General features: G+C 35.6%; 1 protein-coding gene across 1 annotated transcript in view; it reads right to left on the minus strand.

Moving 5' to 3' along the window:
• Positions 1-1,596: 1,596 nt before the first annotated feature.
• Positions 1,597-16,188, minus strand: part of LOC149776222 (beta-1 adrenergic receptor-like) — an 80,524-nt gene continuing 65,932 nt past the window's right edge. Inside the window, exons 3-4 of the mRNA XM_089942448.1 lie at positions 10,976-11,083; positions 1,597-1,805 (exon numbers count right to left, since the gene is read on the minus strand). Coding sequence (XP_089798574.1) covers positions 10,986-11,083 — 98 coding nt within the window. The 3' untranslated portion in view covers positions 1,597-1,805; positions 10,976-10,985. The remainder of the gene's footprint in view (positions 1,806-10,975; positions 11,084-16,188) is intronic.

The raw sequence follows: 16,188 nt of genomic DNA on the forward strand, positions 1-16,188 counted from the left end.
ATTACAATTCCATATTACATATTTTCTCTAAGTCCAGTCTCTTTACTTTCGACTTTCATCCGAACAGTATTGTACAGTCTGGACTCATTAGTTGGACTTATATCTAAACATTTGAGTACATTTAGGATCGTCACGATATTGCTTCCAAGTGCAAGATAGGCACACGAGATGTAATAAATCGACAATGCAACCCGATATATATATATATATATATATATATATATATATATATATATATATATATATATATATATATATATATATATATATATATATATATATATATTTGCAAGATTACAAACATGTTGACTAAGAAACCATGCAGTGTGTACCTTATAAAACTTAGCGTTGTGTTGTTCTTTAAGAAAATCAAAGGTTTTGTAACAAACATGATTTAAACTTAAATAATGCAGATTAATGACCGTGTTATCGACATCATTAGTAAATCAACCTGTGTAAATTTCACTACAATCAATTATCATCCAAGTGTACTTTTTTCTTGCGTTACACACATTCAAAGTGAACGACAATACATACTTTAAGAAATGAATTAAGAGAGAAACCCCACCTAACATTCCTCTTGAGCATAGTTTCCCAATGGTTCCAGTTAGACAACGCTCTTCTTCAGGAGAGAAACATATGTAACAAAACAAACACGTACCACAAATTCTAAGAAACATTATGGACTTCTTCATATTAGAATCACTAGTTTAATTTAAAAAATAATAGACGAATGGTTCTTGTGTATATCACACAGCGAACCAGTATGTTTGACCTAATTGTAAGTTATGAATAAAGGACCAAAACACAGCGTGGCAAGTGATCATCGCCAGACTTGGTAAACAAATTATATCCCGGTATGCATGCAGGTTCAGAAGGAAAGATGTTAAGAGGCTTCTTTGTTGGTATAATGCACAATAATAATAATAATAATAATAATAATAATGATAATAATAATAAATACAATAAAATCATAGAAATGTAATTACTTGGAGAGATATTAGCAAACAGTTTGTTTCGGATGCATTCTGATGAATAGCTGTAATTTGTATAAGACTGCAACTGAAAGGTTAGATTTTTTCATTAAGTCCTAATTCTCCATGAATATGCAGTTGTAGTATCCAGAATCGTTCCTCACGTGTCCGTTCAATGTTTGTCCACCATAAGATAGATACAATTGGTAACACCTCGAGAGACTCGATTGACTGGCCATTTGTGTAGTGGTTGTCGTCTTTCAAATTGTATTCGTTGCGAGTTTAGCTTTCATGATTTTTCATTCGCTCTGTGAAATCAGTGGTTTCGCCAACATATTGAATGTAACCTGATCTTGCACGTCAGAAGACATCGTACGTTTCTGATTGATCGTGTAGTTAACTCCTGTTGTCGAACTTCTCAAAGATTTAGTCCTCGCCAAGTTTGTAAATTAAGCGACGCCTTAATCTGTAGTCATGTTTCAAGCTACAATGGCACTATATATATATATATATATATATATATATATATATATATATATATATATATATATATATATATATATATAATAGGTAGTTGCTAGTTACTATCATTGACATCCACATGTGCATGTTTACACGCTCATCTATTTTATAAATATTTACAGGCAATAAACTAACAAAACTGTTTATTCGTGTAAACATTTGAGTCTTACTTACATGAGACATCTCTCACCAAAATCTATGGCTGTTCGTGCAACATATGTAATCGACGTTTCACTAATCCGGTATCAAAGAATTGACTGTTTATGTAGATTGTGTGGTCCATTTTTATGCTTCTTGACATCATCTATCCTGTAATATATAAAGTTCAACTCTTAGAATTACAAATCGTTATATTAAAAAAAATAACAATTCGCACAAAATAACTAACACATTTTTTACTATTTTGTTTTAATTTGTCAAAGTACGCGAGAGGGAAGCTTGAATACACAATTAGTCCCTTTAAGGTTTTCTGAAACTGATCACTTCGTGTTCTACAAATTAATATTTTAAATTCAGTCTAAATCCTCGGCTGAGTCCCTATTATTTTTCTCTTTGCTGATGTTGTCGACTTCACATGTCAACAGCTGTGATGATGTTACCATACTGAATCTCTCTCTCTGTCTCTCTCTCTCTCTCATACACACATATGCACACATATCTTTCTGAAAGTAAATTTTCAGGAGTTAAGACACAGACTCCAAACATGCAAGACAATAAGTGATAGAGAAATTTGTATCACCTCACTAGTAAAAATGTTCGTTCCGAGTTTATGTAAAAATCATTTCTAAAGCAGATAGTTTACGTGTCTGTTGTTTTCTAGTGTTGGTGTAATTAGATAGGACCTTAATACAGAACTGCTAGTGATTTTTTAGCTTGACAAATCAAGTGGAGAAATAATTCGCTTCCGAAGCATATGCTGGGAATATTTCTGGACCAACCCAATAGACTATATAAAGATGGGTAAGTAAATTGTTCAACTGAAAAAATGTGAAAAGTATGTGATTGTGTTTTTTTTTATTCATGTAAATTTAGACTAGAGGTAATTCTTTGAAGTCAATCAATCATAATGGCTCAAATATTATTCCAAAAGCTGTTGTGAATTTTCAGATTATCTGACATTATATAGAAAACCATAATAGTGGTGTGAAAGCTAAAGGGTTTAATGGTGATGCATGCTTTGGTAGACACATAAAGCCACATTCGTATTTCTTAGGGATTAGTGGTAACACCCTACCCTACGTATTGTCAAATATAAATAATATACTATCAGAGAAAACTAATGGAAAGCTTACTTAACGAAGAAATTATTCATTATAAATAATGCACTGTCAGAGAAACCCAGTGGAAAGCTTACCTTGTCAAGGAATATTCAGTGTAAGAGCACTCTCAGAGAAAAACGATCGAAAACTGACATTGCAAAGGAATTTTCAGTGAATGTGCACTGTGAGAGAAAACCAATGGAAAGCTTAACTTGTCAAGGAAGTTTCAGTGAGAGTAGAAAATGTATCGTATAAGATAGAATGAAATGAACTACTTCTTAATATCAAACCTGGACCTGCTCATGAGCAACGCTATGCATCTGAGATGAATGTCATGAGTCAAAGTGATACTAAAATTAGCAACCAAATGTCAACTTGGCAATGAAGCACCAAAACGATTTGTATGGATTCTCTTTCTGTTTTATATCTAACTGGTGTGACCATGACCTTTCATTTTCTCTCATGCTAAACTGATATTTGACCTGCAGCTGAACATCCAGGAAGGAAGTTCAGAATCACATGACGTGTATTATGTTAACATAATATTCTCTACAGTGTAGTGAAAAGTACGTTAATTATAGAATTGATGCCTGTCCCATTATTGGGAATGATAAATGTCCTCAACTAGTAGAAAGACACAAGTATAAGATTTTGTGGTCATGTAAACTTGGTTGGTTATAATTTGTTCTTCTTGTTATTGTTGTTGTTGTGATTTGGATTTTTAAGGTAGCTTTAACAATTTTTCAGTCATATCGCTACGATGTCTGCAGTGTGGCAGTTTATAGTGATGTCTAGCACTGGGGCATCATGCCGCAGACATGTAGCATGATGTCCCACCCAGTCACATTATCCTGACACCGGGCCGACCAGTCCTAACACTAACCTCTTAATGCTGAGCGCCAAGCGAGGCAGCTGTTAGTACCATTTTTGTAAGTCTTTGGTATGACTCGGCCGGGGATCGAACCCACGACCTCCCGCATCCGATAATTTGTTCTTCATAAGATTATCAAGGCAATATATGAATGTTTCTGCAATTGCAATAAAAATATTTTTCAAGCCTTAAAGATCAGTTGTGTGTGTGTGTGTGTGTGTGTGTGTGTGTGTGTGTGTGTGTGTGTGTATCGTAGGCATAAGCCCACATTTGAAAACCTAAATACCCTTCAATTGTATTCCGGACAGAACAAGTTAAAATCCATATATGAGGTTCTATACCATTCACATGTATGCATGAGATCATACGGTAATGTCCATTTTTGAAGTTATATACTGGAAATATATGACCTAAATTATATTTGTGCAGATTAGAAACTGCGCTTGAGCAAGTTTTGTCTGTTTACTACAATCCAGCAAGCGACCAGAAGTGATGATTGGAAGGAACATACGCTTTTCAGTTAGATTCGTATTAAATATTAAAAAATTTCCAACATCAAATAATAAAAACATAAAAAAGTTTCTTAATGTATGCACTCTTACACATATAGATGCTCTGTAATCATCAGTCTATACATTTTATTTGATAAGGTCAGGCACTTCTGGAGAGACAATCAGTGTGTGAGGATGATGTTTTTATATATCATTAACAACATATGTTGCTGATGGAAAATAATTTATCATTTGTTTATGTTTTCAATTGGATACCATAGAAAGATCTGCAGAACTCAATGTTGTGTTATAGAAATTCAAAATATGCCTTCCACTAAGTCGCTATAGAAGCCACATCATTTCTAGAGGGAACCGTTGAAAGAAATATGAGGGGACATGCGATGTAAATTGTCCCAACCAACATCAACGAGCCATTCTAAAGAAGCTGAAAACATGTTTCAGTGGGCATGCAATGAAATATTTCTACCAAATTGCCTCAGCCATTTTAAAACACATACTCAATATACATTTTCTATATGGTAATTATGAATATCGCCCCATTGTCATAAAATCCAACTTATAAATAATTATAATGGAGCATCACCTACGATACAGTGTTATCCATTTATATAAGAAAGTGTTTCAAATATTATGGAGCAGTAGTTGAAAAATATGTCCGTATATTGCTAAGGAAGCCACGCCATTGCTAGGGGAGGCATCCAGTCAACATTGTGAATAAATACAAGCCATTAGAAACATTCCTTCCAAATTAAAGTTGACTCAGCTATTCTAGAGACAAAAATGCAAAAAGATTTTCCACCTGGTTGCTCGGAAGCTATACTGTTGATTGGTGAGCTACTCCATAATACGTTTGACAGAGCATATCCTAGAAAACACTTCAACCAATCTAGTTTGAAGTAATAGAAAAGACATTTTCTACCTCATAGTTTAAAAATCAACACCATCTGCTATGAACTAATTCAAAGAAAAAATGTAGAGAAAGAAGTAGAGCACACTCCTATAAAGTTTCTCGGTTTGATCAATCCTGGCTCCACTCTCTGGAGAAATTATAAAATAGGTTTTCTATATGGTTGCTATGGAAGCCACATTGTTCCTAGATTAATCACTCTGAATATATTTGGATAGTGCATGTATTAAGGAACAGTCATGCCAAATTTGTTTATAAAATGCGCATACATTTTCAGAAGAATCCAAGAAAGCAAATCTGGACAGACAGCTGATGGACGATGGATGATTGGTCATGCCATAAAGACAGATGATCTTTAGCCACATGAGCTAAAATGTCACAGAACCATTTGTTGTCCTGGTAGCTTCATCTGAAAAACTATATGACAATAGAAACAGAACAAGTCTTAATTAGGCAGACATGTAATGCTTTGATTTGATGCGAAAAAAGAATAAGTACCACATTCCCATGATCATCATAATAAAATCTGCGTATTATAATTCTGAAATGAAACGGATTAGCAAGACTAGAGAAACAAATCCGACACCGCCTTTTTAGATAATCTACTGCAAGGTATATAAGAAAATATTTAAATCGGCATCTATTCTTTTTTAAGCGAAAATCAATTTAAAGCTGCGATATGCTCTCAGGCAAAAGAGGATCCGCTCTTTCACTCAGGGGAATTCTGTTGGCTTAGAAACGACATGTATGTCCTAATGACACTAAACTTACTGTCCTCAGATAATAAAAGCATATCTGACCCCGTCATCACACATCTTGTCAGGAAAATAACACTAATTGAGACGTAAAAGACTTAAACAGTTTGCATGCACAACCGTGGTACACATATTGGAGTGTTAAAAACTTAGAAGTGAATCATCATGATCAATTTTAGGAATGCATGTAACTATTAATTCATTGCATATATTATATCATGGCAGATTGGGTCTATGATATTTGCGCTAGTGTCTATATATAGTATATAATGAAAGACCTGGCTCTATGCTGTTTGCATTAGTGACCACCCTACATTATCGAAAACAAATTAAGAGGTTAAATTTCCTAAAGTAATAAACAATTCGCTATGCAAAGATAAATACATGTATCGCATTTACTAGCTTTGAAGTCAGGTCTAACTGCAAACCATGATGACGCTGATCGGTTGTTGCACAATACACTGGGAGATGGAATATCAGAATAGAGCTTTTAGATTTCGGTTGATGAAAAAGGCTAACGTCTTTCCATACCCAATGATTTTGCTACTTTTACTTTTACCTCCATCATCACACAAGAGTGTATCCGATGTGAAATTATCAACTATAAACTTGCAGTGAAGGAGTTTTGAGCAAAGAAACAAAACGATTCACATGCAGAGATATCGAAACTATGGAATCAATACATCAACAGTGCATAGAATTTCATAGTCTAAGCGGCTCCTATTTACGAGTTGTACAATATTTCTGTACTGAACAGCGTGAAGTGATTTGGCCAAATATAGAATTAAGGAAATGATATTATAACACAAATCTATTCGACATTTATTCTCAGTTGCTGCGGCCTGGTGGAAATGTGTTTTAACAACACACTGCCCAGAGTTTGGAATTTACAATCACAAATGATAATGTTTTACAGCGAACTGTCTTACAATCAAATATTATCCACTCAAAGTATTTCAGAAAATATCTTTAAAAATACTGTGCATCACATTTGCCTGTGTTACGTGTTAGTCTAGGTGATAGACCATGTCTCAAATGTGGTATCGGAGTATAGTCTCGTAATCAGCAATGCCGACCAAGCGGATAGGCTTCGCGAGTACTATCGTGTGCGTCGACGAAGATTCACGAAAGCAACAAATATGGAAATAACCGACTATTGTATACTTGATGTAATTGGACCAACAACCGAACTACTGCCTGTTTCGCGAGATAAACGAAGGCAAGAGCAACTAACATAACGCAAGAAGCGCTGATGTACTTGCTTTATTAGGACTCTTAACAGATCCACGTCCGACTGAGACAGCTGTTTGGTAACATGAATGAAAATGTTGCTGATAAGTTCAAGATGAATGTACTGGAAATTAAATCTAAGAGTATGAGGGGCTGAGTCCTAAAACCTAAAACGTAACTGATTGTGGTTGGATAGCAGACCGGTAAAACATCCCCAACATGATATGTATGTTGAATTTGTGCATGAATGGCACGAATTCGCACACACAGCCAACCGGGTCCGGTGGAAGACATATTGAATGGGTGTGTATCGTTGCACCAAGGTGAGTTTGGATCCGCTGGACACAAGCGATGGGTTTTTACGGATGGAATCACTACTTAAGCCACGGGATTATTAACAATTTTGTGTCCGCGAAAACGACTTTTAATTCCCCTTGCACACAATGCTCTACTCAATGGATGCTTTGCTGGTCGTTCGCCACCAGAAACCAGAAGATAACGTGTTGCTTGTTTAGGAAAATCAATTTTTTTCTGAAATTTTAAATGCACCACCATACCATACAGGGCCTTTAGTACATTGTATACATATACCGAACGAATTTGTTTCTGATTCAATCTAACAGAGGTGGTTGTGGAACTGATATGTGAAACGTTGACAGTCCTCTGCAGTATCGTCGCAGCGGTTTTTACCCCGAAGGCTCTTGTGATTTCATTATTTAACGCTCTTATGACTGATCGAAGCCTCGCGAGATGGAGCACGCTGGATTCGAGACCTCATTAACAACATCTGCTCGTGTCAAAATAACCGTCCCGCAAGTATACGGCTAAACTAAGCTTGAATGGCCTGATCGTGATGGTTCGGGTACGTAAATTTGTAAAATGTATGTTAGGCTAAACCATGCTCAAGCAATCCCAAGGATGACTTTTGTTGCACTCTCTAACTTTTGAACGCTATTTCACCCTTCTGATAACAACAAAATATGCGCGGAAACTATGCTTTTCTTATTAATGGTCGCTTGTTTGATTGTTTATTACTTTAATATATTTTATTTCCAATGACCGAACTTGGCCTGCTTCAAAGTGCTATGATAGTCTAAATAACTCCTTTTGTGATCCATCTGGCGATCCTTTCTCCGAGTGTAGGTTTAATAGCTTCACGTCATGTTGGTGTGCATGAAAATAGTTTGATATTTTATAAGCAAGGTCATGTATGTAACATGCAGTATCCACGAGTTTAATATGTTCTTTACCAGGCTTTCTTAGTTTGTATATCCAGCCGTGTATCAAGGCTGCAGTCACTTTTATCTAGGCCTGCTAAAGGAGCCATAGATGGTTTTTAACATGGCATTTACTCCATGATTTTCCGGGTATTGTCATTAATCAAGCAGCGAAATCATCGCTGTGACATTTTGTTTAATGAATGAATGTAAACTTCTTTGTTCCACACCGAACATGAGTTCCAGTTTTAGCAACTCAATCACTGCATGGTTGAACCTGCGTCTCATTTTCTTCACGTTTTCTTGCTTTATCGTACACAGGATGGACGCATGTTTGTGTTCCACAATAATTGATATTTAATATGGCATCACGAAAGATAGATAAACATTAACCGCCATCGACTTTTCTGCTCAGGCATAGCCCAGCGTACCCAAGTACGGTGTTTCCAAACTCTGTTTGCGTGTTTATAACTGGCCCGGATAGATGCGGGAAAAAATCAACTTTTGTTGAATCTGATAATGAACAGTTTAACATGGGGGAGTTTTTACGCGGTTGTGACCTCAACAGATGATGAGCCATGTTATAATTTATTCAAATATATTATGAAAGCGGTTCAATCATTAATCGAGGAATCTCCTACCATTGATGACTTTGATTCGAACGCAGCTATTCCATCTTGTCAAGTTATGCGTGGATAAGAAGAAAATACCGTGATGATATATCCCGTAGGCCGACAATAAAATACAGACGTGATTTATGTAGCACAAAGATACGCACAAGTAACGAAAGTAATGTGAGAAAACTGAAAAATGGTAAGGATATTTCATGGTATTGACGAACATGGTTTCGCAAATGTTTATTGGACTTGGTGTGCTGCTGACCACTTTTTTATGGGATGAGTTTCGGTATATGTCTGTGGTGGTAACCCAGGACCGGTATGGTGTCATCGCGATCAACTTTATCAGACTATTATAATACATTTTTGACTCATATCAAACTGGAGGCTACGACAAAGTATAACGTTTGCAAGACTTAAGGAAAAAAAAGAAGCTGTAAAACCTCTGAAACAAGATCCCAGGCGGCAAGTTCGTGCACCTGAACCTAAACCTAAACACGAACCGCAAGTAGGGCAAAAAACATCTAACAACACGGCACACATTTACACATCTACTAAAACAAATATCTAAATACTATTGGCGAAGAAAGAAAAAAAAAAAACAACAACAAACAACTGCAATAAGCTAAGGAAAGGACGAGGTCTTTGTAGACTGCGTGATATCCACGAAATTGCGGATCATTTGGAAACATCGGTGTGTTCGGTTCGCGTGGGCAACAACGCCCCATAAATCGATTTATAAGCAGTTACTCGGCCAATGACACCATGGAACTATGAACGTTCCGCGCGTTGATGCATGAACTTAATGGAGACATTGATGATTTATGCAACATCGATGATGAATTCTGATGCATACATCATTATCACAGAGCAGATTATTGTTATAAATACCCCGAATGTTACCTGAATAATTTTTGTTGTTGTTGTATATATCTTTATTTAATGATCAAGTTTAAGTCGGGGAACTTTCAATTTCTCTAATAATACTTCGTTCTGAGGATAACATAGACAATCTTCTGCAACATGAAGATGGAGACTATGATGCAATTGTAGAAGAATTACATCTTGTTACAAAATTGTTGAGACTATATCATCATAAGGACACAAGCAGGGAATTGTATGTTTAAATTATTGCATTTGTTGAAAGTAGAAAAATAAGATTAAAAAGCAGACATTTCGTTTTGAAAAATATCCAACTGAGTATTAAATTAGTAAAAATCTAGTCCGCATGTTAGAAAGAGGTTTCGTTCTGTTAAATAGTTATGCTTAAGTTATCACCGTTACATTCAATGCATCAATAAGTTCATATAATGAAAATGTAAAAATAGAGAGAGTATATAACAACTCGAAAATGTAAACGGGGGATGGGGCAAGATTACGAATATACCTAGACAGAAATGTCAGCAAACAAACAATGTCAAGAGAGCTAATGCTGACTCGGGTAAGCACTTAGAACGAGGGCAAATACTCTCAATAAGCGCGATACAAGTAATAAAAAATTTTATATTCACTCTGTATGACGTGGAGCAAAAGCAATTATTCCGGAGAGCGTTATTTTCACCAACTAAACATGGAGTCATCTGAAAAAAAGTTGAGAGCATGTGCCAGATCGTAATGTAGACTTCGAGAATCTTTTTCAAGTCATCATATTGGAGGATAGACTGTCATCATAAGGATGTGATAAATGTCTATTTGTGTGAAAAGAAGCTAAACAATAACAACATTAATGTATTACTGACATTAAATGCCGAAATCATAACTGACTGGATTTTTATCAGACACTCACAAAAGAACTTTTCTCAAAACTAGGTCATAATGGTTTCCTATTTCACACGTGCGAAACGAGTGCTCGTTTATCCCTGCAAAGCAATATAAACTTTGTGGGTGTATACTTACGTAAAGCAGAATAAATGAGATGGATTCATTGCAGTTGAGGCCCACTTTTTCAAAAAAAATGTGCTCGTAATTAAGGAGGTTGTGTGTTTTGATTAACCCTCCTACCACCACCAGCTCCTTTTGATCCACCATTACAAGCAACTAAACGTGCATATTATTCCTGACTTTCCTTTACTGATGGGTTGCTTTCCACATGATAAAGTTCACATACTTACATCAGGTAGACTATTGTGCCCTGACTTCTAGATCACATGACTTCTTGATAAAGGGAACTGGCCCATTCATGCTACGTCTGGTGCGCACATACTGTTTACCCATGGGACCTGAATCGACATGATGATGATAAAATATTACCAATCTTTATCAGAAAACGGAAGAAATGTCAGTGGATGACAAGTAATCATTTTCAATGAATATCCTTTTTTTGTTAGCACATGAAATTGCCACTTTACGAAAAAAACAAAATTGGTTGCACATGACAATAACATTCACCCATATAAATGTGTGATTAGAAATTTATCTGTATGGACAAGTAAACAAAGTCACCCCTTTCCTTATTTTAAAGTACTAATCAGTGAATAGAGTGGCCACACTTGTGCAGTTTCTGAAATTATCTTCTTACACAGTTTGGGGATTCGCAGCAGATTTAACACTTTTGCAGACTTTTTAGTCATCTGGATAGTTGTGCAGCACACTTTAAAAAATTTCCAAATGGCAAAAAAATGTTATTTAAGCTCTTGGTTGCTAAATATGCAAATTGGCAAATAATACTATGCTGCATGTAAAGCAGCATGTGTGACAAAAATATGGGTCTGTTTTGTGCTCCTGTCCTCCAAAAGTGGATTTAGCTCACATATAATTTGCTTAGATAAATGTTTTCAGACTGTGTATTTTGCGATGAGAATTCGTGGATTTGTCATGAAATATTCGTGGTGAACCTGAATTAGGCACATCTAATGCTTGAATTAGCAACCTTTAGAATAGGCGTACCGCTGACGACATAATATGCGCCTTCCTTGTGCTAACATTTCTCTGTATACATGTAGACACTAGAAGAACATGACTTAATTGAAATTATTGACCAATGGGTCACAAATCCCCGGATCTTCGGTTAAGGTATGCTGTCTTGGACCAAATGTACTGTGCATAACTATTTTTGTTCATATCAGACGCAGCGGAAAAGTGATCTTTGACTTTTAGACCAGACATCTGTATTTTTCTTTATTATTCAAAGTGCAAGTAATCTACAAAATACTCTAAAATGAACATTATTTTGCAAAGCCTTTTCTGTTTGGGCCGCTATGACATTTTCCTTTGATGTTTCAATGGCAAATTCAATGATACTTCCACAAACTTTGGTCAAAGTACATGGTCTAGAACTAAAGTTTTCATAAGTGTCACTTCCTCAAGTCACAATGTGCTTGACCATTGTCCTTTTGACTCTGACTCCACAATAAATAGTCTTCGTTCTTACTCAACACGTAAGTCGTCCACAGTCTCCACAGATATTTGTGCTATAGAAATAAAGATATCATGCAAGAACTATTTTGCTTCTTTGACTCACAATATCATTGACTTTTGGACGACAATCAGTTGGTTTCTTTCTTACCCAATCATCCGCAAACAATGGTCAATATTGGTGGTATACACTAACATTAATATGCAAAATCCATTGTTCTTATGACCTTTAACTCCAACATCAACAGCGTGTTTTATGGCCCTTACACAACGTGTAAGTGATCCACAAACATTGATAAAGGCACATGGTTGAGAATAAAAATGTTTGGGCAGAAATTGTTTTCAGTCGCAGTTACAGTGACCCTTTGACCTTTTATCCGAACATGAAAATGGCAATGGATGGGGAGACGAACAATCAACATGATATCACAATATGTTCTGCCTTAAACTAGGCATACAAAGACTTTCAGTGATCTTGATTCTCAGCAACACTTTAAGGATACGTGCAATGATCAACCGTTTAACTACATCTAAAAATACAGGGAAATTCAATACTACTGACTCTTAACTTTATCTAACAATCTAATGATATGAACAATGCACACATATTTTAACTCAATCAAAAAGGTACCGAGGAAATCAATGCTCTTGACTCTTTACTCCATCTTACAATTTTATGAGATGAGGCATGCACACATATTTTAACTACATCAACAATGTACTGTGAAATTGAATACTTTTGATTTTTAACTCCATCTAACGTTCTAAATAGAGGCAATGCCAAATATTTTAACGCCATTTAACATTCTAAACATACGGGTAATGGCAAACAGTTTAACTCCAAATAACAGTCTAAATAGACTGGAAAAGACAAACAATTTAAAATGTACTGGAAATTGAATCTTGACTCTTAACTACATCTAACAATCTCTTGAGATGAGCAATGCATCTCAACTACATCTAAATAGACGGGCTAAGACAAACGATTAACAGTTTAATTCCATCTAACGGTCTTAATAGACGGGCAATGTCAAAAAGTTTAACTCTATCCAAAGTAAACTGGGAAATTCAACTCTCTTGTCTCTTAACTCCATCTAACAATCTAATGAAATGATCAATGCACATTAGTCTAACTCCATCTAAAATGTACTGCGAAATTCAATGAGCTTGACTCTTAACTCCATCTACCAGTCAAATTGGAAGGGCAATACCTGCCATTTTAACTTCATTCAACAGTTTAAATAGACGGGCGATGACAAGCAGTTTAAATCGATCTATCAGTCTAAATAGACGAACAATGACAAACAGTTTAGCTCCATCTAAAATGTACTGGGAAATTAAATAATCTCGACTCTTAACTCCTAACAATCTAATGAGATGAGCAATGCATTTGTTTAAAAACTACCTCTAAAATATAATGGGAAATGTAATACACTTGACTCTTAACACCATTTAATAAGCTAATGAGATGTGCAATACGCAAATAATTTAACCACATCTAAAATGTACTGGGCAATTCAATACCATATTCTCTTAACTCTATATAACAATCTAATGAGATGAGTTATGTACAAACAGTTTAACTCGATCTGAAATTTACTGGGAATTTCAATGCTTTTGACTCTTAACTCCATCTAGCAGTCTAAATGAACGGGCAGTGACACATTTTTTAATTCCATCTAACAGTCTTAACAGATGGGCCATGACAACACGTTTAACTTCATCTAACGGTCTAAATAGACGGGCCATGACAACACGTTTAACTCCATCTAACGGTCTAAATAGACGAGCAATGCGAACCAGTTTAACTCTATCTAAAATGTACTGGGAAAGGCAATACTCTTGACTCTTAAAGCATCTACCAATCTAATGAGATGAGCAATGCACAAACAGTTTAAATCCATCCAAAATGTACTTCTTGATTCAATGCTTTTGATTCTTGACTCCATCTGACAGTGTAATTAGACGGGTAATGACAAATAGTTTAAATGCATCAAACAGTCAAACTAGAGGGACAATGAAAAACAGGTTAGCTCCATCTAAAATGTACTGGGAAATTTAATTGAGATGAGCAATGTACAAACAATTCTAAAATATAATGGGTAATTAAATACTCTTGACACTTAACTCCATCTAACAATTTCTTGAGATGAGCAATGCAAACATAATTAAACTCGATCTGAAATGTACTGAGAAAGTCAATACCTTTGACTATTAACAACATCAAACAATCTAATGCGCTGAGCAATGCACATATAATTAAACCCCATCTAAAAAGTACTGTAAATTTAATACTCTTCACTGTTAACTCCATCTAATAATCTAATTAGATGAGCAATGCACAAACAGTTTAACTGCATCTAACAGTCTAAGTAGACTGGCAGTGACAAACAGTTTAATTCTATCTAACAGTTTAAACAGATGGGTAATGAAAAAACGTTTAACTCCATTTAACGGTCTAAATAGATCGGCAATGACAAACAGTTTAAACCCATCTAACATTCTAAATAGACTGGCAATTCAATTTGTTTAGCTCTATCTGAAATGTACTGGGAAATTCAACACACCCGTCTCATAAATCAATATACCAGTCTATATAGACTGGCAATGACATACCTTTTCACTACATCTAACAGTCTAAATAGATGGGTAATGGCAGACGGTTTAAATGCATCTGTCTAAATAGAGGGGCAATGACAAACATTTTAGCTCCATCTAAAATGTACTGGGAAATACAACAATCTTGACTCTTATCTCCATATAACAATCTCTTGAGATGAGCAATGCACATACAGTTTTACTCCATCTAACAGTCTAATTAGACGGGCAGTGACAAACAGTTTAACGCCTTCTAACAGCCTAAACAGACGGGCAATGACAAACAGTTTAACTCCTTTTAACAGTCGAAACAGACGGGTAATGACAGACAGGTTACCTCCATCTAAATCTAATATAGACGGGCAATGACAAACATGTTAACTACATCTAAAATGTACTGGGAAATTCAACACTCTTGAGTCTTAACTCCATCTAACAATCTCTTGAGATTAGCAATGCACATACAGTTTACCTCCATCTAACATTCTAAATAGACGGGCTATGCCAAACAGTTTATCTCCATCTAACAGTCTAAATAGACGGGCAATGACAAACAGTTTATCTCCATCTAACAGTCTAAATAGACGGCCAATGACAAACAGTTTACTCCATCTAACAGTCCAAATAGACGGGCAATGACAGACAGTTTATTCCCGTCTGTGATTGTATCGGGGAATTAAATATACTCACATATTGACTCCATCTGAGTATGTAGTTATATTTGTTGTGTACTGCACATTTCAATAAATTACGCTTGAGACCATGCATAAATTCCAGTTCTGAGTTTCCTCACGAAATTACAACACTGGCGCATGCACGGACATCAAAATTCCATTCCAGCAAGGAGTCACCAGGTGTCAAAGTTCAACACTGAATATGCTAATACAAACTGTTTATTCTAAAACAAACTCGATTGGATCGCCACGAAAATATTCGGAAAAAGTCACGATTTCATAAATATGATCTTCAGAATAGTTTGTATTGGTATAGGAAGCTAGGAAGCTTATTGCAAACACCTACGCGCAATGGTTGGCTATAAAAAGATGCTATACAACTATACTATATTGAAAGCAATTACAGTAAATCAAGGTGTTTATTAAAAATGTGTACGTACAGCAACCAATACTATCTCAATAGCAACAACCCCAGTTTGAACTCACAATCTGTAACATATATGTGTTCTCTTTTAAGTGAATATAGTGTACAAAGTTTGGACAAAAATATTAAAGAATGTCATTGTAAAACAGTTTTGTATATATGACATATAGCCCATTCCAGGTACACCAAGATATTTCCAGCCTGTTGACTGTCATGTAAATCTCTCAAATTTGATATTATGCGATAATGTTATGGCGAGATAACCTCATTCATC

Source organism: Sinohyriopsis cumingii, chromosome 18 (assembly GCF_028554795.1).
Source record: "Sinohyriopsis cumingii isolate HCF-2022 chromosome 18, ASM2855479v2, whole genome shotgun sequence".
Taxonomy (NCBI): Eukaryota; Metazoa; Mollusca; class Bivalvia; order Unionida; family Unionidae; genus Sinohyriopsis; species Sinohyriopsis cumingii.